The sequence below is a fragment of the Mustelus asterias genome, chromosome 13 (assembly GCF_964213995.1).
Source record: "Mustelus asterias chromosome 13, sMusAst1.hap1.1, whole genome shotgun sequence".
NCBI lineage: Eukaryota > Metazoa > Chordata > Chondrichthyes > Carcharhiniformes > Triakidae > Mustelus > Mustelus asterias.
The window spans coordinates 13,689,212-13,715,589 of NC_135813.1; the positions used below are offsets into that span (position 1 = coordinate 13,689,212).

The window sequence follows — 26,378 nt, forward strand, 5'->3', positions numbered from 1 at the left end:
AAGGAGCGGCACAGGCTTGGAGGGCCGAAGGGCCTGTTTCCTGTGCTGTACTGTTCTTTGTTCTTTGTAATCCTTTACTACCAAGATTGCATTCTCTCCTTTGCCATTTCATCTGCCTTTCTGAAATATAGGGGGTGATTCTTACCAAAAGAATTCTAAGTGCCAAATGAGTGTGAAGATGGGAATCACGCCCATTTTATGGGCAAGCTCTCAGACATGATCTTATGCCACATAGTGCAAAAAAAGAGGGAATGTGTGATTCATGCCAGTAGGGGGAGTGGATGGAGTCTATTCTCACTGGGAAGTCAACTGATGACAGCTAGAGGGTGCCATTGTGCACAGCTCTATCTCCCAGGGCACCAACTGTTTACAGGTGTACACAGTTAATGCACTGGGAGATATCTCACCCTGCCGGAATCACATCCCCACCCCCCCTCAATTGTACTCCCACTGGTTTTCCCCCCCATCGTAATGTACCCCACCCACGGACGATCGACGCCTCCATCCCTGTCTCTCTCCCAGTTGATTGCCTCCTACATCCCCCCCCCCCCACCTTCTCCGAGCTGATCTTCGTCCCCGTTCCCAACCCCCCCACCCCATACCGGCGATCCCAGATTGCAGAGTGCCCAGCCCTTCCCTTTGATCCAGCCCCTTCAGGCCCCGGTTCCTCCCCTTCAGGCCCCATCCCTTGGCACCACCCAGTACCAGGGTTTGAGGCTGGCACTGCCCAAGGGGCACTGCCTGATCCTGCTCCCAAACACTCGGTGGGGCCTCAATGGCCTCCAGAGCCACCAGGGCGGCCATCATATCTGGTCCCCATTGCTGGGGACCATACGTGATCCTCACCAGCGAGGACCTTCACCGGTCAGGCCTTCAAGGCAAGTGAGCCCATATGAATCTATCCCAGGCTCACTACTAAAATTAAAATCTGATTTAAATATTATAATCAGTCTCATGCCCAGGAAGGGCATGAGGCTGATCAATGTCAGCTTCATAGTGCCGGTAGTATTGCAAGAGGCAAGAAACGTCTCTTGCGATCTAACCAGCTCTCCACTTAGATCAACAGGCGGAACGAGATGGTAAGATCGCCCCTACAGTATACCCAGCAATATTTATTTCCCAACCTTGATCATCTTGTAAACATGTCTCTTTTGTGGTGACAAGATCTAAATTATTTTCCTCTATTTGTGCAATTAGTCCATCTATCTTACTGTAGATGCTTCATGCATTCAGATAGAGAACTTCTAATTTCATTTTTTTAAACTTCTATTCCCTGCAACACTCTAATTATATGATTGGCCAAGACATAGGTCCCAGCCTGCTAAAGTGTAGGACTTCCCAGTGGAATAGCTCACTTTACCTATTTCTGTGTCATCTGCATGTTGAATCTGTCCTTGTGTTTAAATATTTTGCAATAAATCTCACTCAAATTCATCATAAGTTTCTCACCTAGGCTGGAATTTTACCAAAATTTGTCACTGTCAGGCGTGTATCGCTCTAGATGCACAACCGAGTTTTCAGACCAGACTTTTATACCATCATGCTGGTGGGGCAGGGCTAATAGAGCCTGTACAGCCAGCTCCACAGATTTGGAGCAGCATCCTTAAAGGACGTCCCAATTAGCGCTGGAAATATACCTCTTTCCCCCACAGTCACAGAAGACTCACCATACAAGCATGTGGACGTCCTGTGCCACAACCTGGCTGGGAAGCCCTTTAATAAGATTACAATAAGAGTGGGAACCTCGTTACATCAAAGGTGAGGGATGGGGAAAATCAGGAAATGTGATCTTGCCGATAAGAATCCTGTTCCCCAACCCTCATGGGAGTTTACACCCATGCTGCTGTTTACATTTTCTCAATATGGTTAATCCTCTAATGTTCAGCTGTATTGATAGGAGATTAAATCAATTTTAAACAGCAATCTGCAGAAACATGTGAATGGAAAGCTGTAGAATGAGGCTTCATATGGATAATTATTGGGCGAACTGCGGTTTAATTCTGGCAAATCACATTCAAACTTAACACTTAAATGGAATGTGAATCTGTTTTCATTAACAGAGCTGGATTCAAACCAATTTTTGAGATTAAAAACTGGATCACTTTCATTTTCAAAAATTATATTCTGCAAAATTTCATGAGTTTGAAAAAGAAACAAAATATAGGATGTGGCTACACCGAAGAAACTGAAAACTCTGCTCCTTGATTATTTTGAGATGAATTGCCATAAATGGTACCGTGGCTCTCAAGGGTTAAGTGGAGATTTGGTGCACAGTTTTTAAAGTATTTTGTCAGGTTTCTACTCCAAAGAACTCAGTTGGCCAGATTTTCACAGCTTGTTATGTTCAAAAGGGAAAAGAACAACCTTCACTTTTAGGTTTTGCTCAGCTCTTCTGAGCACCCTGATCAGATGACATGTTAATGAGCAAAAACAGCATTGGCTGCAAGAACATCCAACCAGATCTTTCCCTTTTGGTGACTGGAATCCCCGAATGACTTCACCATGGAGACAGGTTAAAGAAATATGGATGCAGTCAAGGGGTCAGTTAATCCCTCAAATACTGAAAAGCCAAAATGTTCACAGAGGGAATTCATTTTAAAACTAAATAAAACAGATGATCTTTGTATTTTTTTTTCTGTCCTGATTCAGCAGTTCCGTTGGAACAGCAATAACTTGTCTCACAATCCAAAGACTACATATTACAATCTCTGGGCTGGCACCGATTCAAACGAATCAGTCTGTTAATACCATAAGTAAACATGAATGCAAATAAATAGTAAATTTGATTATGTGGAAACCCTAAATCTGAAGGGCATTAAAGTTCTTCATAACACCATGAAATACCTTTTGACATCAGTTACAGTTATGATATTGTAAAAGAAAAATGTGTATTCTAATGGTGAGTTAATAAGCCTGTTGACCTACCATTTATTAGTAAATGGTGAATACATTCCATTGAAAGGTTCCCATGTAAACCTAGGCCAATGGAAAATCCGATTATAAGTGTCCACATTTTTTCTGAAATTAGCCATTATACCTGCAGGTGGTGTTTTCATTGTACTTTCAGGGGACAAAATTGAAAAGCCGCCAAAACCAGGCATGAGGAACGTGACGTGTAATTACCATTCAAAGCAATGCTAGTTTCACGCTGCCTGGTTATTATAATGATTATGGTATGCAGCGCAGTACTAAATGCGCTGCTGTGTGGCTGCACACCTCATATGGGGTAATACAATTTCATGTGAGATTAGCACCACTTACAGCTAATGCAAATGGAAAATACTGAAGATGCTGGAAAACTGAATTAAAAACGGGACATGTTGTAAATACTCAGCAGGTCTGGCAGCATCTGTGAAGAGAAAAACAGAGTTAACATTTCACTTCACCATCTTCCTCCCTTGATCATCCATGCGAGATTGCTTGGTGTTGTGCAGGCTCAGACTTCCGCCATCATGGATACCCGTAATCAAAGGAATTTTCAGAGTTGTGCTACAGTCGAGCAATCTGTTCTCCAGCAGATTATTCAGATAGCCAAGGTGCTGGGGGATTGACACTGGAACCATGCAGCACATACCTTCTGATCCATCTCAGGATGACAACATTCAAGTTCCCACTGCTGCCGTTCTGGCAGTGCCCTTTCTGTTGCCAGTCAGCCAGCCGGTTCAAATTGTTGATAGCCATGCTGAGGTGGTGCGGTCTCAGGTCAGGCCTTCAAGGTCCAGAGCTTCTTGTGTCCTGCAAAGTTAGTTGCAGCCTCCCCCACTGAAAGTTAGCAGCCTTTCATCAGCCATGCTGCAGCCACCGGAGTGGATTAGGTACAGGTAGCTGAATTGTTCCTGAAGATCGTCAGTAGCTATGGTTCCCCTTCTACTCTCCATGAGCAGCTCCTTTTGTGCCGCTGCTCTATCTTTCCCTGATACTGTAGCCCTTAGGGTACGAACGCCCTCAAGAATATAAGTAAGTGGTGAGCTCAGAGTTCTTGCAGTAGCACCCAACATCTGCCCCATGTTCAGTGCCACTTCCTGCAAACTTTACCAAATTTATAAACTCTTACAAACACCTCGTACTTACAAAAACTCAGGAAGAGCCTATAGAAAGTAGTCAACAACTAAACTGAAAGTTGAAGGATGATCCCATTAAACAACACGAGTGGTATCCCCTTTTTGCTGCTGAACTCATGGTCAGGTGTCTGTGTTAAAGAGATGGCATTGATTATAGTAGCAAGGTCAAAAATGGCAGGTCAGGCATCAACTCGGCATCAGATGCTGATTGACGTCGCAATCTGCCGACCTTGCATACTTCTGGTGCATGCTACTCGTTTCACCAAGAAGATGGCGGCACAGTGGTTAGCACTGCTGCCTCACAGCTCCAGGGTCCTGGGTTCAATTCCCGGCTTGGGTCACTGACTGTGCTGAGTCTGCACATTCTCCCCATGTCTGCGTGTGTTTCCTCCGGGTGCTCCAGTTTCCTCCCACAGTCCAAAGATGTGCGGGTTAGGTTGATTGGCCAAGCTAAATCGACCCTCAGTGTCCTGGGATGTGTAGGTTAGAGGGATTAGCGGGTAAATATGTAGGGATACAGAGATAGGACCTGGGTGGGATTGTGGTCGGTGCAGACTCGATGGACCGAATGGTCTCTTTCTGCACTGTAGAATTTCTATGACTCTATGACATTCGATATGAGCCATGCCAGAAGTGGCGCAGACAACATTATTCTACTAAACCAGCACGACAAATCTGTAATGGTCTAACTATGTTTGGAGTTGTGGGTTTTAAACAACAAGAAAATAATGTGGTTTGCACATATGGGCCGCGATTCTCCCATCTGCGCCCACCAGTTTTCTGGCGGGTCCGGCCGGGAGATGTATGTCTGTGGCCTTGAACGGGGATTTGTGCATGTGCGGGGAATGCATGTGCATCTTCCAGAGCCGGTGAGAAGTCGCCCGCCAGACCATGCTGGAAACCGGCGGGAAGGCAGGTAAGCAATTTCAATCTTTCTAAAATCTATTTTAAATATGCAGATAAGTTAATTATTGGGACCTTTCAAGTCCTGATCGAATCTCCCACCCTATCAGGCAGGGTTCAGACTAGCTCAGGGAGCTAGCGGGAGATCCCGCCAGAATGAAGGGGGAGGCAATTAGGGGCCCCCCTGGGGGTTGGGCGGTGGGTGAGTGCCTCCTGGGCATGGACAACCTGGCAGTGCCAGCCTGTGCTCCCTGGCACTGTCCAAGGGCAAAGTGCCCATGCCCAGGGTGTACCTTGGCACTGCCCATTGGGCATCAGGCAGTGCCAAGGGGCAATCAGAGGGGGTGGGCGGTCCCGTTGCCACTCTGCGTTGGGATTGGTCTGGGATGGAGGGAGGGCAGTGATTGGGGCGGGCTTGGGGGGGGTGGTTGGTCTGCTGCGGGGGGACCTGCCTTCAGGGGGGGGTCTGTCTGACCCCGGGGTGGGGGGGGGTTTGCCAGAGTGAGGGGGGTGAGGGGATTGCCACTGCTGGGGGGTGGGACCTGGGCATCGGAGCGTGACAGGACGGGGGTTCAGGGCTGGCCCAGGAATCATTATTGGGGTCGTGATCGGGCCGTGGGGGTGGGGGGGACTGGAGGGGCAGCACTGCGGGGTCCCGGGCTGGCCAATGATCAAATTTGACAGTTTGGGGCAACTGTGCATGCGCAGAGCTCCAGAACTGTCAAACTCCAGTGTGTGAATAGGCCCCTCCCACCTAGGTTTTTAATGAGATTCACGACTGGGACCTCTTGAGTGCACAGTGCGGCGATTCACGTGAGAAGCTGAACTGTCAGAACTGGCGCGGTGTAGACCGGTTTTGCTGCCAATTAGCACTTTTGGGAGAATCGCGCCCCCCCCACCCAGATTCTAGCACACGACAGGTTTATTGAAAGAGATGTTCTCTGCATAGAACGGAAACTAAAACTAAACAGCAGCCTGTGAAACACCCTAATGACCTTACCATCAAATCATCTGACTGGCTCTGAAAGCAACCATGCAACCACTTAAATATATAACATTCCTCCACCTTCATTTCTGTGGCCATGATAACAAATTGCTACAATGTTACTCACAGGATCAATAATACTTTAGATACAATATTATGCATCATTAATCATTATACACAGTCAACAAGAAAGTTGATCAGGAAGACATCTATTCCCCTTTGATTGTATATGACCTTCTGGAATTTGGTTGTCCTTGACCCTAGAAGTATGATTTGGAACTTCAGTGGACTCTTTTTCTCTTCTAATTGATTTTACATCATTCTCACTTGGTGTAATTGCAAAGACACCATCAGGCAACTCAGATCCAACAAAGTCTTCTGTAGTAGTATTCATAACACTAGAGACTAAAGAAGTTTGTACTTCTGGAGATGATTCTGAGAAATCATTTTAAGATGACAACAGTTGGACAGCATGGCATTGCCGAACTAGTTCATTTTCAGTAAAAGCAAAAGACCGCAGATGCTAAAATCTGAAACAAAAACAGAAAATGCTGGAAAATCTCAGCAGGTCTCACAGCACCTGTGGAGAAAGAATAGAGCTGACATTTCGAGTCTAAATGACCCTTCATCAGAGCTCTGGTAAGCGAAATAATGGCCGGAATTTTACCGCCCCGCCTGCCACGGGAATCGGAGTGGGCGAGGGGCAGTCAATGGGAAGGTCCGTTGACCTCAGGTGGGATTTTATGGTTTCGGGATGAGTGAGGACGTAAAATCCCGCCCAATGTATTAACATGGCTCTCTGACTGATGGTACTTTATATCGAAAGAATGTGCAAATAAGATCAGTGACCATAAATGCTGGAAAATTATAGAACATAGAACAGTACATCACAGAACAGGCCCTTCGGCCCACGATGTTGTGCCGAGCTTTATCTGAAACCAAGACCAAGTTATCCCACTCCCTATCATCCTGGTGTGCTCCATGTGCCTATCCAATAACCGCTTAAATGTTCCTAAAGTGTCTGACTCCACTATCACTGCAGGCAGTCCATTCCACACCCCAACCACTCTCTGCGTAAAGATGGCCTAAACATGTATGCTAATAGTACAGCATTTAAAACTGGGAATGTGCAAAAGAGGGACAGAGATGTTGGAGTTTGGTAGGATTGGAAGAGGTTATGCAGGTAGGAAGGGTATTTGAAAACAAATATGAGAACCTGAAAATTGACCTGACCAGGAGTCAATTTTGGTCAGTGATCACAGAGACGAACACAATTTTGTGTGAGTTAGGATACAGGCTGCAACAAGTTAGATAAGCTCAAGTTTATGGTGGGTGGAAGATGACAGACTGGCCAGGAGGGCATTGGAATAGCTGAGTCTATAAACAACAAAGGCATGGGTGCGGTTTCAGCAACAGATAAACAGAAGCTAAGCTGAAGCCAAGCAGTGCCATGGAAGTGAAAATGTGCAGTTTTGGTGATGGAGTAGAAATAGCATTGGAAACTCCTCTGAGGTTCAACTAGGATGCTAAGATTGTGGATGTCTGATTCATTCTCAGATCGTATGCCAGGGAGAGGGATAGTCAGTAGCTAGGGAAAAGATTTTGTGACAGGGATCAAAAACAATGGCTGCAGTCTTCTCAATATTTCATTGAGCATGTCAGTGCTGGATGTTGAACAGCGACATGAAGCTAATAAAGACAGAAAAGAAAAAGATCATACTTTCCAACACAGAGTTTGCAACGTTACAGGAAGTAAATTAGTAACTAATATGGCTCCTGAGCTTGAGCCAGGTTATTGTTAGTTTTAGTCATAATTATTTATTAATCACAAAATCAGAAGATCCTCACTACAAATCCTTAGTCAACTATAATTGTTCTGATTTATTCTGGCGGCACAATGGCATAGTGGTTAGCACTGCTGCCTTTTAGCACCAGTACTAGGGATCTAGGTTCAATTTCAGCCTTGGGTGACTGTCTGTGTGGAGTTTGCATGTTCTCTCCGTGTCTGCATGGGTTTCCTCCGGGTGCTCCGGTTTCCTCACACAGTCCAAAGACGTGCGGGTTAGGTTGATTGGCCATGCTAAATTCTCCCTTAGTGTTCCAAGATATATAGGTTATGGGGTTTAGTGGGGTAAATACATGGGCTTATGGGGTATGTCTGGGTGTGAGTCATTGCAGATTTGATGGACCGAATGGCCACCTTCTGCACTGTAAGGATTCTATGATTTTGGATTCAAATAAAATTATTCAAATCAAGACTTAAAGAAGGGAAAGTCAGCCTCTTGTTCTAGGTTGTGATTATATGGATGACCTTTTCAGATCTTTTATACACTAGAATGATTTTTTAAAAATCAAACTCCAGAACCCAAAATGTTCTTTTCCACTCAATAAATAATCCTAATTATTGTCTCTTTCTTGTTTTAGTCAGAGCTTGGCAAGGCAAAACCTAGTGGTAACCCCCTACCAGGGCCTAACCACGTGTATGGGACAATTGAGAGAATGTATGATGGTGGAGTTCCTGCAGGTAATGTGGCAGAGTTTTTTTACTTTTGAATATTATACCTCAGAAATTACCTTATTAATTACTGTAGAACTCAGCACATTTAAAAGGAGAATTCAAATTTATACAAACTATGATTATTCAAAGTACAACATATTGGAATTTCACAAAACTAACTTTTGCTTGAACGCAATTTAACCTCAACGTTTCTACTATAAAGCCTGGAAACAAACATCTTCCGTTTGGCACATATTTCATCATAGGCTGGAGATGTCTGGATCATTGATGTCTAAGGCTGGCATTAATACATTTTCTGCTGTGTCTTCCTTTTACCTGAGAGGGAGCACTCAATTGCAGCACATCTATTATAAAGTATTATAAAGTAGTTACAGAACAGGAATAGGCCATTTGGCCCAGTCTGGGTTTATGCTCAATACAAGCCTCCTTCTCTTTATCTAACCCAATTAACATATCCTGCTATTCCTTTCTCATATATGTTTCATTTAGCTCTGTAGTTGTCTGTAGATGTGTGGAAATCTACATGGTCACCTCTAACCCAGTCAAAACATAACCTGCTTGATTGGATATTCTAAATTTCATGCCTGGTTAATACATGTACCAAGAGCAGAATTTTACTGGGCTTGTGGCAGCAGGGACGGATGTGGGGGAAGGGTGGTTGCCATTAAAAATGGCTAGCCCATGTCAGATTTTACAAAATGCAGGCAGTGGGACTGATCACTGCAGACCCAGTGATCAGATATATAATGTAGATAAACAGAGCCAATCATCAGGTATTTTCCGATCATTTCTGATTTTAAGAATGGCATGCAGGTTGCTTGGAGGTTCAGAGATTCACTTACTCAAAGCAGTTGAGTTGAGGAGACAACTGGAAGCCATACTTTGAAGCAGTCTGCAAGCTGTGTCTTGAGTAAGCAACATTATCAAATTTGGAGGCACTGCAGAAGGTGGGGCCAAAGTGAAGTGCTTGACATTCTTTAGAGGCAACTTCATTTAGTTATGAAGTCAATGTTTTCAGATTTTGACTCCTCCAATGAAGAGGAGAGTGGCACAGAAATGAAGATGCAGCTACATAGAGCATGTATGGAGCAGCCAGGAGAACATCAGTGGGTTGAGGAATTAATTGGGTGTTAATAAAGAGGGTGCATGAGGCCAAACATGGCAGCCCCACATTCACAGAAAATAATTCCAACTCTAAAGCTCAGAGGATTGGCTCCATGGAGATATCCCAGCTCCAATGTCTATGAAGACTGTGTCTCCCAAGCAGGCGGTGGCAGAGATGTATGGTATGGTGTGGTAGGGGTTGATGCCATTGGGAAGTAGATGACGTTGTTGCAACAAGAAGGTGTACCACTCCTTCAGTGTTCAAGTCGTTTGCGAGCACCGTACGTAGATTATGCAGGTGTGTACGTTTCCAGGAAGCCATCATGATTCCCACATCCTTAGACAGTCCCAATTGCCTTGGTTCGTCAGGCCACCAGAACACCTTTGTGGTTGGACATTGGGGGATGAGGGGTATCCCCTGAAGGCATGGTTTCTGACCCTTGTATGCAAGTCCAATGCACAGGCAGAGGACACATACAAATGTTGCAAAATGACTTCAACAGCCACAATCGTGCAGACCATTGGCCTTTTGAAGATGAAGTTTTGGGGCATAGTAGATCTTGAAGAGTCCTTCAGTATGTTTCTGCAAGGATATTTTGCATCTTTTTCATGTACTTTGCCTTGCACAACCTGACCTCTAAAGGAGAGTACTGTTATACCCAGAAACAGGTACTGAGGAGGCAGGATCCTCAGAGGAGGAGGATGAGCAAGAGGCACCAGAACAACGGATGAAGCTGGCACTTTAGGGCTTAACTCATAGGATACTGAGATGCATGACACCACATAGAAACATACATAGAAAATAGAAGCAGGAGTAGGCCATTCAGCCCTTTGACCCGCTCCGCTATTCATTATGACCAAGGCTGATCAAATTCAAAACCCTGATCCTGCCTTCCCCCTCATATCCCTTGATCTATTTGGCTCCAAGAGTTATATCTAATTCCTTTTTGAAATCACACAATGTTTTGGCCTGAACTACTTTCTGTGGTAGTGAATTCCACACATTCACCACTCTCTGGGGGAAGAAATTTCTCCTCACTTCAGTCCTTAAAGATTTACCCTTTATCCTCAAACCCTAGTTCTGGACTCCCCCATCATCAGGAACATTCTTTCTGAATCTACCCTGTCTAATCCCGTTAGAATTTAAAAGTTTCTATGAGATCCCCTCTCACTCTTCTAAATTCCAATGATTATAATCTTAAACCACTTCGTCTGTCCTCATGTGACCGTCCTGTGATTCCGGGAATCAGCCTGGTAAACCTTTGCTGCACTTCTTCTATAGCAAGAACATCCTTCCTCAGATAAGGATACCAAAACTGCACACAATACTCCAGGTGGGGCCTCACCAACTCGCTATGCAATTGCAGTAAAACACCACATTCCTATATTCAAATCCTCTCGCTATGAAGGCCAACATACCATTTGCCTTTACTGCCTGCTGTACCTGAGCACTTACTTTCAGAGCCCGATGTACAAGGACATCAAGGTCTCGCTGAGTAGCCACCTCTCTCAATATACACCTATTCAAATAATAATTTGCCTTCCTATTTTGCTACCGAAGTGGATATCGTCACATTTATCCACATTATACTGCATCTGCCATGCATATGCCCACAGGTCACCCTCCCACCCAACTTTGTATCATCTACAAATTTTGAGATAATACATTTAGTTCCCTCACTCAAATCATTAATATATAATGTGAAAAGTTGGGGTCAGATCCCTGCGGTACCCCATTAGTCGCTGCCAATTGAAAAAGACCCATTTAATGAACTCTTTCCTTCCTGTCTGCTAACCAGCTTTCTATCCATTTCAGACATTACCTGCAATCTCATGAGCTTTAATTTTATACATAGTAATCTGCTTTGGGAGACCTTGTCCAAAACCTTCTGAAAGTCTAAATAAACCACATCCATTGTTTCTCCCTGATCAACTCTACTAGTTACATCCTCCAAAGAATTCCGGTATATTTGTCAAACTTTTGTAAATCCATGCTGACTTTGTCTGATTATACCACTGTTTTCCAAATGCCGTGCTATGAAATCCTTGATAATGGACTATAGCAACTTCCCTACTGCCAACATTAGGCTCACTGGCCTATTGTTCCCTGTTTACTTTCTACCTCCCTTTTTGAATAGTGGGCTTACATTGGCTACCCTCCAATCTGTAGGAATGATTTCAGAGTCCAAAGAATTTTGGAAAATGACCACCAATGAATCTACTATTTCTAGAACCACTTCCTCAAGTACTCTGCGATGAAGATTATCAGACCTTGGAGATTTATCTGCCTTCAAACCCTTTAATTTCCCCAAAACCATTTCTCTACTAATACTGATTTCCCTCAGCTCCTCACTAAAACTTGTGTTTTTCAGAACATCCGGTACATTATTCACATTGTCCTTTGTGAAGACAGAAGCAAAGTACGAATTTAATTTCTCAGCCACTTCTTCCTAAAGGACCTACATTCATTTTTGTCAGTCTTTTTCTCTTTACTGTTATACCAACAATAAATAATTCAACATAACATAAAGTTTTATGGATAGAATTCAAATAGCATGATAATAAAAAGCATGTACACAATTTTTTTTAACTCTAAAACAGACTTATCAGAAAATAATTCACTCTGTTCAAGATAAATTAAAGAATGAAGTCTGTACAGATCAGAAGATTTGATGTATTAATCCAATGGTAAACATAGGTAATCCATAAAAATGTTTTCTTTTGTCCTGTCTCTCTCAGCAATTGGTCACTGGAACACAGCGAAACCCAGAAAACAAGAAACACTGCAAAAACTGAAACGTGACTTTGCAGCACTGAATAAAGCGGCAATTAAAGCTGGATTGATTACTCCGAGAGAGATCCAACAGTTTAGGGCAACGCACGACATTGGAACTTTGGGAAAAAAGGCAGAAAAGAAAGAAGGCACTCTCCCTGAAATAACTTTTGGAATGCCCACACGGTAAGCATGTTTATTCCCTTATTGTTCATTCCCTTGAAATGGAGTAATTTTAATTTTGAAATTAAAATTAGATGGTAGGCAGAGTATTTGCACCATGTGTCCAACATCACCAATAGGAGAACCCTTCGATATTTGATATTGTTGACTCTCTAATAAAATTGCCAGTGCAAAGTTAGTGCTGACAGGGGGTAGGGACTGCAAAGGCGGCACTGCTTCATGGAGCTCAGCTGACAAGAATACTTCAAAGGGGTGGGAGGATAGTGGGGAGAAGCACATTGTGGGGATTTTTAAAAACCTCATTCATGAGGAATGGGTGGCCAGGCCAAACCAGCATTTATTGCCCCGTTCCTAATTGTTCTTGAGCAGGTGGTGGTGAGCTGCCTTCTTGAAATATTGTGATCTATGTGGTCTAGATACACCAACAGTGCTGTTAGGAAGGGAGTTGCTAGAGTTTGACCCAACTATAATGAAGGAATGGCGATATATTTCCAAATTAGGATGGTGTGTGGCTTGGAGGGGAACTTCCAGATAGTGGTGTTGCCATGTATCTGTTGCCCTTGTCCTTCTAAATAGTTGTGATCATGGGTTCAGAAGGTGCTGTTGAAGGAGCCTTGGTAAGTTCATGCAGTGCATCTTTGTAGATGGTAGACACTGCTGCCACTGTGTGTCAGTGGTGGAAGGAGTGAATGTTTGTGGTTGGGGTATCAATCAAGCAGGTTGCTTTATCGTGGATGATGTCAAGTTTCTTGAGTGTTGTTGGAGCTGCATTCATCCAGGTGAGTGGAGAGTATTTGATCAACCTCCTGACTTGTGGCTTGTAAGTGGTGGACAGACTTGGAGGAGGCAGGAGGTAAGTTACTCCCCGGAGAATCCCTAGCCTTTGCCTTGCTCTGGTACCAACAATATTTATGTGGCTAGTCGGGTTTAATTCTCTTCAACAATGACTTCCAGGATGTCTAAATATGCGATTCATAGATGGTAATCTATGTCCATCCATTGAATGTCAAAGGGCAATGGTTAGTTTCTTTCTTGTTGAAGATGGTCATTGCCTGGCATTTGTGTAGCACAAATCTTACTTCCCACATATCAGCCAGAGCCTGGATTTGTCTAGGTTTTGCAGCATTTGGACATGGACTGCTTCAGTATCTGAGGAATCGTGAATGGTGCTAAACATTGTGCAGTCATCAACGACATCCCACTTCTGACCTTATGACGGAAGGAAGGTCATTGATGAAGCAGCTGAAGGTGGTTTGGTCTAGGACACTACTCTGAGGAACACTTGCAGTAATATCCTGCAGCTGAGATGACAGATCTCCAACAACCACAACCACCTTCCTTTGTGCCAATTGTGACTCCAACTAGTAGAGAGCTTTCTCCCGATTCCTATTAACTCTAGTTTTTGTTAGAGCTCCTTAATGCCACATTCAGTCAAATGTGATCTTGATGTCAAGGGCAGTCACTCTCTCCTAACTTCTGCAGTTCAGCTCTTTTGTCCATGTTTGAACTAAGGCTGTAATGAATTTAGGATCTGAGTGGTCCTGGTGGAACCTAAACTGAGCATCAGTGAGCAGGTTATTGCTAAGCAAATACCACTTGTTAGGCCATTTCAGAGTCAACCACATTGCTGTGGGTCTGGAATCACATGAGTGAAACCACACCTGGAGTATGTGAGGCCACATCTGGAGTATTATATGCAGTTTTGGTGTCTTTATTTGAGGAAGGATGTCCTTGCTGTAGAAGGAGTGCAGCGAAGGTTTACTAGGCTGATTCCTGGGATGACGGGTCTGTCATATGAGGAGAGACTAAGTTGGTTAGGATTATATTCATTGGAGTTCAGAAAAGTGAGAGGGGATCTCATAGAAATTTATAAAATTCTAACAGGATTAGAGAGGGTAGATTTGAATAGAATGTTCCCAATGAACAAAGAACAAAGAAAATTACAGCACAGGAACAGGCCCTTCGGCCCTCCAAGCCTGCACCGACCATGCTGCCTGACTTAACTAAAACCCCCTACCCTTCCGGGGACCATATCCCTCTATTCCCATTTCAATCATGTACTTGTCAAGACGCCCATTCAAAGTCACTACCGTATCCGCTTCCACTACCTCCCCCAGCAACGAGTTCCAGACACTCCCCACTCTCTGTGTAAAAAATCTGCCTCGTGCATCTCTTTTAAACCTTGCCCCTGCACCTTAAACCTCTGCCCCCTAGTAATTGACTCTTCCACCCTGGGAAAAAGCTTCTGACTATCCACTCTGTCCATGCCTCTCATAATCTTATAGACATCTATCAGGTCTCCCCTGAACCTTCGTTGCTCCAGTGAGAACAAATCAAGTTTCTTCAACCTCTCCTCATAGCTAATGCCCTCCATACCAGGCAACATCCTAGTAAATCTTTTCTGTACCCTCTCCAAAGCCTCCACATCCTTCTGGTAGTGTGGCGACCAGAATTGAACATTATATTCCAAGTGCGGCCTAACTAAGGTTCTATAAAGCTGCAACATGACTTGCCAATTTTTAAACTCAATACCCCGGCCGATCATAAAAATCATAGAAACCCTACAGTACAGAAAGAGGCCATTCGGCCCATCGAGTCTGCACCGACCACAATCCCACCCAGGCCCTACCCCCATATCCCTACATATTTTACCTGCTAATCCCTCTAATCAAAGCATCCCAGGACACTTAGGGGCAATTTTAGCATGGCCAATCAACCTAACCCGCACATCATTGGACTGTGGGAGGAAACCGGAGCACCCGGAGGAAACCCACGCAGACACGAGGAGAATGTGCAAACTCCACACAGACAGTGACCCAAGCCAGGAATCTGTGAAGCAGCAGTGCTAACCACTGTGCTACCGTGCCGTCCCGATGAAGGCAAGCATGCCGTATGCCTTCTTGACTATCTTCTCCACCTGCATTGCCACTTTCAGTGACCTGTGTACCTGTACACCCAGATCCCTTTGCCTATCAATGCTCCTAAGGGTTCTGCCATTTACTGTATATTTCTATCTGTATTAGACCTTCCAAAATGCATTACCTCACATTTGTCCGGATTAAACTCCATCTGCCATCTCTCCGCCCAAGTCTCCAACCGATCTATATCCTGCTGTATCCTCTGATGGTCCTCATCGCTATCCGCAAATCCATCAACCTTTGTGTCGTCCGCAAACTTACTAATCAATCCAGTTACATTTTCCTCCAAATCATTTATATATATTACAAACAGCAAAGGTCCCAGCACTGATCCCTGAGGAACACCACTTGTCACAGCCCTCCATTCAGAAACGCACCCTTCCACTGCTACCCTCTGTCTTCTTTGACCGAGCCAGTTTTGTATTCACCTTGCCAGCTCACCTGTGATCCCATGCGACTTCACCTTCTGCAGCAGTCTGCCATGAGGGACCTTGTCAAAGGCCTTACTGAAGTCCATGTAGACAACATCCACTGCCCTACCCTCATCAGTCATCTTCGTCACTTCCTCGAAAAACTCAATCAAGTTCGTGAGACACGACCTCCCCTTCACAAAACCATGTTGCCTCTTACTAATACGTCCACTTATTTCTAAGAATCTCGAATCTCGAAGAATCCTCTCCAATAATTTCCCTACCACTGATGTGAGGCTCACCGGCCTGTAATTACCTGGATTATTCTTGCTACCTTTCTTAAACATGGTTGAGGAGTCCAGAACTAGGGGGTCACAATTTGAAGATGGGGGTAAACCTTTTAGGACTGAGGTGAGGAGAAATTTCTTCACCCAGTGAGTGGTGAATCTGTCGAATTCACTACCACAAAAAGTAGTTGAGGCCAAACCATTGCTTGATTTCGAGAAGAAATTAGATATAGCTCTTGGGGCTAAAGGGATCAAGGAGGGATATGGGGGGAAGGCGGGATCAGGATATTGAATTTGATGATCAGCCATGATCGAAATAAATGGTGAAACAGGCTCAAAGTGCCTGCTTCTATTTTCTATGTTTCTATGAGTTACGTGTAGGCCGCTCGAGGCAAAAGACATTAGTGAACCAGATGGGTTATTACGACAATCAACAATGGTTTCATGATCATCATCAAACTTTTGATTCCAGATTTTTTATTGAATTCAAATGGGTAGTGATATTAAAACCAGGATCCCCAGACCCTTACCCTGGGTCCCTGGATTACTAATCCAGTGACGATACCACTTCACCACTGAGTCCCTCCTTGTAACATTCCACTAGTCACAACTTTAAAATGCTCCAATTCTGTCCATTCTTTGCTTCCTGTCTGTTAACCAATCCTCTATCCCTGCTAATATAGTACACCCTGTTATAATGTAACCAATGATAACACACCCAACTCCATCAGCTCTTATCTTGTGCATTGACCATTTGTGTAGCACCTTAACGAACACCTTTTGGAAATCCAAGTATGCTACATCTACCATTCCCCTTTATCTACCCTACTAGTTACATCATCAAAAAACTCAAAGAAATGTAGGAAACAAGATTTCCCTTTCATAAAAGGATGTTTATTTGATCATGATTTTCTAAGGGCATTGCTAAAATCTCCTGAATAATAGATCCCAGCACTTTCCTGATGACTGGTGTCAGGTTAACTGATCTGCAGTTCCCTGTTCTTTTTTCCCTTCCTCCTTTCTTGAATAGCTGGGTTACTAATACTGATTTCCAAGCGGCTAGGACTGTTCCAGAATAGAGGGAAATTTGGGAGTGATAGCATGCACATCTGCTATCTCTGCAGCTATCTCTTTTAGTGTGAAGGCTGCTTGGGTTTTGAAATGAACAGTATTACATATCCTGTCTGGCTTGCTATAGTCATGTGACCTCTTCCGAAGCACAATGGTTTTTAAACACGAAACATGGCATCAGGAAGTGGCGATAAAATGGTTTTGAAATCTTGGAAATGCCGCAAGAAGATACAGCTCAGAATGTTCAAATCTGCAAAAAGCTACTGAAAAAGGACAAAAAAAAAAGCAAATGTGTGCCAAAGGCTGCAAGTAAAACACTGGGTGAGTGAACATTATACCAGTCTCCCTAGTCCCAGCTGCAGTAGAGATGAAAGGCAATACATGGCAGAACTGGTTGATTTTTTTCACTTGCCATGGCGAAGCTATAAGCTTGCAACAGACTTAATTAACAAGTCGGAACTGATAAGAGTAGCCACACTTCTTACACTGCCAGGGAGGGACTGCTACAAATTACAAACCTCCTTAAATCTAATAGACGAGTAAAGAAAGCAGACGGCAGAAATTGTGAAAGCCTCGAATGAACACTTTGAACCCTGAGTAAATGTTACATTTGAACGTTTTGTATTAAACACAAGAACACAAAGTGAAAAGAAAACCATTGATCACTATGTGATGGCAGTAACACAGCTTTCAGAAGCATGCAAAGTTGGACAGCTAAAAGATGATCTGATTAAAGATTGAATAGTCTTAAGCACACAAGACCCTCTAATGAGAGCAAGTCTACTGAAAGATGAGAAATTTACACTCGGGAAAGTGAAAGACTTGTATAGAAATGTGAAGCATGTTAAATGACAGAGCACATGTATGGCAGAACAAACCAGGAGATACATTATGTGGAGAGACATTACAGAAGGATCAGAGCAATAGCAGACAAAGGACAGGATGCAAATACTATGGAGGACATCATACAAAGGATAAGAAGGAGTGCCCAGCATTGGGAAAGCAGTGTTGTAACTGCAAGAAGCAGAATTATTTTACACACAAATATTTGGTGGAAAAAAAACAAAACAGGCTAGAGATGGTCACTGGAGAAAGATAGCAGAGGTGTCTGATGAAGAACTATATACAATACAACAGGTTAGTTCCGTCAAATCTATAGGTGTGAAATTGTATGTGACTGCTACTGCAGAAGGAGTATAAAGTGAGCAAGAAATGTCAGACACTGGTGCATTATGCAACATCATGATCTTCACAGATCTGTGCAGAGTGGCTCAACATAGCAATCCAAAATTGAAGCTCTTGAAAATGAGGTTGAGGCTATATGATGGCACAATGCTCATACTGAGAGGACAAATTAGTCTGAGAGCCCAATGTGATGGCAAGAAGGAAAATCTAGAATTCCAGGTAGTAGATGAGATGCAAAAACCATTCATATCAGCTTGAGTAAGTCTAAAGCTTGGGCTGGTAACCTTAAAAATGCCAACAAAGGTTCAATGTAAAGCAGCAGCTCAGCATGATCTGGAAGGCAGAGACATTGAATCTGACTGACAAGTGCCTTGCTCAAATCAAGCAAACTACCCAACTTAATGCAACTCTCCAAGCGCTACAAGAAGCAGTCATGAAAGGATGGCCTGAGAGCATCAAGGACACACCTGTGGTCATGAACATATTGGGCATACCAAGATTACCAGCTCATCTTGAACAAAGAAAATAGTAATCACCCCTCCAGAGATGAGAGAAGAGATACTGACGCACATCCATCAAGGAATTGAATCCTGCCTGACAAAGACAAGAGAAGTGTTCTACTGGCCATACATTAACATTGTCCAGTGCATCACTTGTAACATGTACCAAACTAAACAAGCTAAAGAGCCACTGATGATGCATGTCATCTTAGATCGTGGATGAAACTGGGAGTGACCTCTTCACTATAACATAATCCTGTTTTACATGATTTGTCTACAGCAGGCAGCGCACATGCTGAGAAAATAGGCTAATGATTGATTTTAGCTAGGGATGTGTTATTTTAATCTGAGTTAATGCATTTTTGTTTATTTTGGTTTTTCCCCTGGGGTTTCAGAGCAGGGTTTTAATTAGGTTGACTGCCAGAGTCGTGTGCTTAAGGGGAGGGGCTAAGTTTAGAGGGAAAAGCAGGCAGTTTCTGCTTGGTTCCGAAAGAAGCAAGCGGTCTCTCTCTGGGGGCTGCTGTTTGGGACCTGCGGGGAGAAGGTCTCTCTCTCTCCAGAGGTGTCCTGGAGGCTCAAGGACTGACAGCTCAAGTGCAAGCACATAAGCCAGTGTGTTGCTAACTGATTTTGAAGAGGAGTTTAAGTCTATAAGAGGAATATTGCATGAATTGGAACTGACAGACATAGGTTAGCAGTTGAGAATTGTATCTTGTCATGTTTAAGTATTTCAGTTGGTATAAGTTGAGCAAATTCATTTGTTACAGTTAAACTGTACTGTTAAATAAAGTTTGTTTTGATATAAGCTTCCTAGTGTGAGAGTAGAATCTCACCTGGAGTGCAACACCTTATCCTCACACTGGTGCCAAAATAGAAAAACTGTTGGGATGTAGTCGGACTTCATAATTTACTTTGGGGTTTCTGATCCATACCCTAATACCTTCAACTTACAATTTAATACTCCAATAATTATTTTATGTTTTGTCAACTTGTCCTAAGAGTGTTATTTGTTTCCTCTGTGGCTCTTCCGCATCTTGGATTTTAATAGGTTTCATTGTTATTTTCTCTTTATTCCTATTAACCGTAGTAATTTTGCAACAGCAGATTATTGAAAAATGTCCTAAAGACCCACAGTTGTGACACTCAACTCCCCGGCTGATCATTCTTCCCATTTGTTTGGGTTTTTCAGCCACACCAAGAGCATTTCAAGACAACGGTTTGGCTCGCTTTTTCCCAATTTCATTAGCTTTTGCTTCACTGCACTCTCTTTGTTGTCCAACATATTTCATGCCTTTCTCATTTTTTGCAAAGAACATCATTTTCCCACGTACAATACTCTGTTTAGCTTCCTAAGTTCGGTCTGTCACACTATTTGTACTGCCTTTATGGGAGTTAAATCTCCCCTCATTTGCAGAAGATCTGATGGGGTTTAATCTAAGACCCCCCAACCACTATACAATTATTTATTATTTCAACTCCGAGGATCCCGTAGCTTCAGTTCTCCGTGAGTATGTACAGGTGACTTAGTTCATGGATTTACCCGGCTTTGCCTCCTTTCATTAAACTTTGCCTACTCAGTGGTCAAAATCTTTCTGACACTGAAGGATGAATCGAATGCCTGGAGGATTTCTTCATTTGTGCCCAAAACCTGTCTTGCAGTGATAATATTGTCTGCTATGGCCCCTACTGCATAAAGTACTGGCCTGATCCTTCTGTTCCTTCTGATGCAAATTCAGATCTGTTCTGTATCTAGAGAAATCCTCTTTCATTATCCCAGTTTTGAGCCTGTTGCAAACCTTCAGAGCTTCAGAGCGGTTCTGGGAATGGCAGTGTGGACTCCATGCTTATGCTAAGGTCTGAATCTGTTGCTGCTTCTGTGGTTAGGCTGTTTGATCAAGAGGACTGCTGTCTGGGCTCTGGGACTATATGTCTGCCTATATTTGAACCACCCATGATATGCTGTTCTCAGGTGAGTTTTCAATCTCTTTTCTTCTCATCCTTTTTCCAAGGTCTGCAGTCTTGAGTTTTAGGTTTTCTTGGGTCTTTACGCTCTGTCTGCTCCAATCATATTCCAGATGGTGCTACATAAACAGTCAGCAGAAGGCACCAGCTGCCACCATATTTTGTGTTAGGTTTAGTGGTCTATATGAGGTTTCTATAGGATTTGCCTGTTACCCTTAGAATGCGACCATACACTTATTGGCAAAAACGTTTCTTATTTATTTGCAGATCTATATACATCTCTAATTTACATAAGGTCAGATTTCTGCATCCCACCAAGTCTCAGTCTCTTAGTCATGGCATTGCATCACAGTGTCTTCACTCATTACATCAGCATCAATGCTCCTAATGTTAATCCTTTACTCTACACAGTTGAAATCTCTTTATCTTACATATTGCATAGTGAAGCTTTGGTGAGAACCGAGGCATCCATTAATCTGTTAAAACAGCTGTGGCCAGGGGAAAAATTGCTGGATTGATAGCTCTTTCTCTTAGATCAATTTGTCAATTGAACAATGCTTATTTACACAAGATAAAAGAGGTGTCATGGGCTTGTAGTTTCTGCAATTGATACTTTAACAGGGCTGTAGTAGAAGCATTTTTATTAAGAAAGTTATAAATGACTGACGTTTATTAAAGCTTTTCCATACATGCTGTTATTACAAAAGGGTTTGTTTGTTCTGTATAGAGTGTATACTAGATATAAAGGTCAGAGAAGTGCCACTGATAGGCATGGAGGGTATAAGGAGCTATTAGGATGGGTAGAAGGGCTTCAATTGGCATGAATGGGACATTGGAAGAGTGTGGGGGGGGGGTGAGGGGATGTGAAAAGTGAGGGCTATTAGGCCTAACAGGGGAACAGGTGGTGCAGTGGTATTGCCATTTGATTTGTAATCCAGAGACCCCTGGTAAAGCTCTAGAGGGCCATGTTCAAATCCCACCATGGCATAAGATGGACTTTAAACTTAATAAAACATCTGGAATTAAAAGTCTAATAATGACCATGAAACCATCATCATTATTGTAAAAACCTATCTGGTTCACTTCACATTGAGGATACCCTTCATTTGGTTGTGTGGCACTACTATTGCGCTAAATGGGATAGATTTTGAACAGATTTGGCAACTCAAGACTGGGTATCCATGAGGCATTGGGGGCCATCAGCAGCAACAGAATTGTACTCACCACAGAACCATTCAAATCCAGTCAGTTAAATCACTTCTGTTGGATGGCTCCCAGCCCAGCACAATTCTCCAGGGGAAGTTAGCATTTCTGGACAATTGCCAGGTAAACCCTTATACGGGAACTTCCTTGAGGATTCCCCAGTGCATCATTGGATGTCCCCTAAATGTGATGCTGGGGAACCAGGAAGCTATGAGTTGTTACATTACCTTTCTCTATGTTATGCATCTTTTTCACTATTGTGATCTATGCATTATATACTTTTAGTAACTATTGTTGGTTTTATTACTGCCTGATGTTTATCAATGTGTATTAATATACTTCAGTAGTCTTACATGGCTCAGAGATTGCCTCCCGGTTGTTCTTAAGGGCAGTGAAGTATAGATCTGTTCGGAATGAGACTGAGCCAGCAAAGCTGGGAAAAATCACCAGAACTTAAAAGTGTGAAAGTTATAAGTGATGCTTCCTTATGGCATTGAGTTAATACATGTTTTGGACATGAACATGAGACTTCTTACTGAGAATGAAGGCCAGTATAGCTAGGAAATGTAGCGGGGAGGATTTTGTGAGGCTTGCAAGAGTGTGAAATGTGGCAGGTGGGGTGACTTAATTAAGTGGGGGCCGAAATTTCATTTTCCCGACAGTAGGTTCAGATTTAGAAATTAAATCAATGGTGTGTTTATGTGTGGCAGGTCAGGACTAATCAATCCTGCGGTGGGTTCCTACTTGTAATACATTTGTATTCCATGAATTCTCAATATAGTGAAACTTTTTACAATGATTTCCTACCTTCAAGATGAAGTCAGTGGCATACAGGAATCTCATGGTATCCAATTCACGTTTGTTTAAAGGTGGCGTGTAACAGCCGACTTTGTGCAGTTGTGTCTGAGGTCAGCGCTTTTTCCTGTGGAACTCTGTGGCACAAGGGAGGGGAGCAGGAAAACGGCAGTTTGCATAAAGGCTTGGGACCAGCAAGGATGAGACAGGTTAGGGTGTGTGTGGAGTGAACACGGAGGAGTGGATGAGGGGGCGGCATGGTGGCACAATAGTCAGCACTACTGCCTCACAGCGCCAGGGACCCGGCTTCGATTCCTGGCTTGGGTTAATGACTGCGAGTTTACACATTCTCCCCATGTCTGGGTTTCCTCCAGGTGCTCCGGTTTCCTCCCACAGTCTAAAAGATGTGCTGGTTAGGTGCATTGGCCATGTTAAATTCTCCCTCAGTATACCTGAACAGGCGAGTGTGGAGACTAGGGGATTTTCACAGTAACTTCATTGTAGTGTTAATGTAAGCCTACTTGTGACACTAATAAACTTAAACAAAGATGGGCACAAGGTTGGAGTCAGGAGCAGGGAGGAGTGAGTGAGGAGGGCCTGACATTCTGGTTATAGTGGGGGGCATGTTTGGGTACAGTTAGGCATGCTAAGAAAATAAAGGATCTGAAGGACAGGGTCAGTACTATCCAAATTTGTTTTGTTATTTATTTGTTCACATGATGTGTGCATTGCTGGCTAGGCCAGCATTAGTGGCCCATCTCTAATTGCCCTTGAGAAGTTGGTGAACAGCCATCTTGAACTGCGGCAGTCCATGAGATGTTAATACATGTACAGTGCCATTAGGAAGGGACCCCTACATTAGGGCCCATCTCAGGGTGTTGGCTAGCTGAGTCCTTATAAGGCTTTCAGTTCATATAGGGCTTGCAGTTTACCTAAACATTTAAGTTATCCCTATTTCGAGTGATCTTCTATTGACAGTGCATAGAAGGTAGGGTCAGCTGAACTTGCAATTTCAGCCACTTCCCATTGATTGGTGAGTACAACACTGGATACTAACACGAAAAATCAATAAAGAGTGAATGTAAAAACACAACAAAGTTTCTTTCACAATAAAGAAATGTCCCGAACTCCCCTTTAACCATCAATGCATGCCAACCATGAGGCATGCCAATAGATTTAGCTCTCTGACTAAGCAAGTCTCAACAAAGAACGATGATACATAAATAAAGTGAAACCAACGTAATGTGAAGTATTTGCAAATTAAATTTAAACTTGGAAAAACATCCTTGCCACCTTTGTGCTCTCCATACATCTCACATTAACAGCACTGGAGTTGGGCAGAGAAGTTGTGGTCCCTGTTTATCCAGAAGGCTCTTTGATCGTCTTTGAGTTTCCCCGTTGAAAAACACTAGTTTCCTATACATGTCATCGGCACTTTAAATTTTGACTTCTGCATGAGAACCTGCAAAAAGTAAGAGAGCGGAAGTAGCACCTATGTCCAGTTCTGTCTTCAGGAATGGCGTGCCATGGTTAAAATTCTGCCTGTAATCTAGCATTATTGCTGTAAAACTATGAGGAGGATTAAGTAAAGATATCTGATTAATTTAAAGTAGAAATTACATTAAGGAAAAAAAAACTATGCGATGTACAGTGGCAGTGCAGTGGTTAGCAAAAGAGAAAATGCTGGAAAATCTCAGAAGGTTTGGCAGCATCTGTAAGGAGAGAAAAGAGCTAACGTTTCGAGTCCAGATGATCCTTTGTCAAAGTGGTTAGCAATGCTGCTTCACAGTGCCAGGCACCACTGTCTGTGTGGAGTTTGCACATTTTCCCAGTGATGCGCGTTATCACACACGAGGCTTGACGCTCAGGAAATAAAGGCTTTTATTTGCTGTAACAAAGCAGCTACTAATTATATACACGATCCCAGACTGAGGGGTCCCAGACAGAGCAGGGACCTTTATACCTCTCCCAGGAGGCGGAGCCCGACTGGGATGTACCACAATACTACAATACAAAGGTGTAACAACCCCACCCTAACCCCAACAGCAACAAGTAGAACAACTCATCCCTAACCCCAACAGCAACATATATACATACTTGTAGTACTGGCCAGACCCTGGCTCAGTACTATCTAGTGGGAACCAACGATGGTTCACCACACCCAGTATCTGCATGGGTTTTCTCCGGGTGCTCTGGTTTCCTCCCACAGCCCAAAGGTGGGTAGGTTAGGTGGATTGACCATGCTAAATTGCCCCTTAGTGTCCCAACATGTGTAGGTTCAAGGGGTTAGCAGGGTAAATGTGTGGTGTTATGGGGGTAGGGCAGGGTGGTGGGCCTGGATAAGATGCTCTGTCAGAGAGTCAGTGCATATTCAATGTGCTGAATGGCCTCTTTTGCACTGTGGGGATTCTTTGATATTCCATGACATGATGAAGCCCAGCACTGGAACTGCAATGCAACGTGTTGGCGAATTGAAGGATGTGGACTGGCTCCTGTAATTCCCCATAAAGCTATTAGCAGTGCTGTTGGGGATACGTCGAGCATAAGCCAGGTGTTCACCACAGGGAGGCATGCAGGTCTTTTCTCATACCTCCTAGATGGTAGTTGCAGAATGCCATTGGCAAAAGCCTAGGAAGTGTGCTTACCTGTCCTCTCTGCCGGGGCTATAGTGCTTAGAGGGGGGAAAGGAGAAAAGAAATAACATGGAAAAATCTAATGATTCTGTACCTGTTGAGGTTAGGAGCATTGAATAAGAGCCAAGTTCACAGTAAGTGGATATAGTCTCATTTTCAAAGAGGGAAGATTATCAAAACTTGGCACGATATATTTCCTTTGAAAACTGATAGCACTTGCCAAAATATATTATCTCTCTATGTGGTTCACTATTGATAATCTTGACTAATTAGAAATATAATTATTGAGGAACATGTACATGTATAAATTATATTTAATGTAATGATAAACCAGGAATATTAGTGTTCAGTGAGATCAGCCTTTATATTCAGGGTACTGTATAATATAATACATACTGTATAACCTATAAATGAGTTACATTAAGAATTCAAAGATTTTATCAAAAAGCTTTGACATTTAGGTCATGTAGATGTAAACTACATTTTTACATGTGTGGATAATAAGAGGAAGGCTCCAGGTAAAAGGATGCAGAAACATTATTTTATTTTGGTTCAAGGTTTTGTTTTGCAATTATTATGTGTCAGTCTGGTAGCTTGAGGAAACTTTGGCAACTGCTCTACTGAAACCAGTGCCTCCAGACAGGAGGGCCCTTTGCTTTTATCACACTGAACTCCTGGCGAGATGGAAGTCACCAGGGTCTCATATGGTCTCATATGTGAGAGGAGTATGAGCTTCGGAATACAATAACATGGCACATAATGCAAGCCAAATGATAATTAGTTCTGACATCAAGCTCCATCATCCTCAGCCAGCAAAGGTTAACAAAAGCAGACTCTTCTGCCATGGGGCCCAAACTGAGCTTGGCTGTCTTCCTTTGAACCTTGGC

At 43.2% G+C, this 26,378-nt stretch overlaps 1 protein-coding gene across 1 annotated transcript in view; it reads left to right on the forward strand.

The window, feature by feature from the left end:
• cfap77 (cilia and flagella associated protein 77) overlaps positions 1-26,378 on the forward strand; it is a 170,662-nt gene that overhangs the window by 71,210 nt on the left and 73,074 nt on the right. The window contains exons 2-3 of the mRNA XM_078227582.1: positions 8,374-8,473; positions 12,311-12,530. Coding sequence (XP_078083708.1) covers positions 8,374-8,473; positions 12,311-12,530 — 320 coding nt within the window. The remainder of the gene's footprint in view (positions 1-8,373; positions 8,474-12,310; positions 12,531-26,378) is intronic.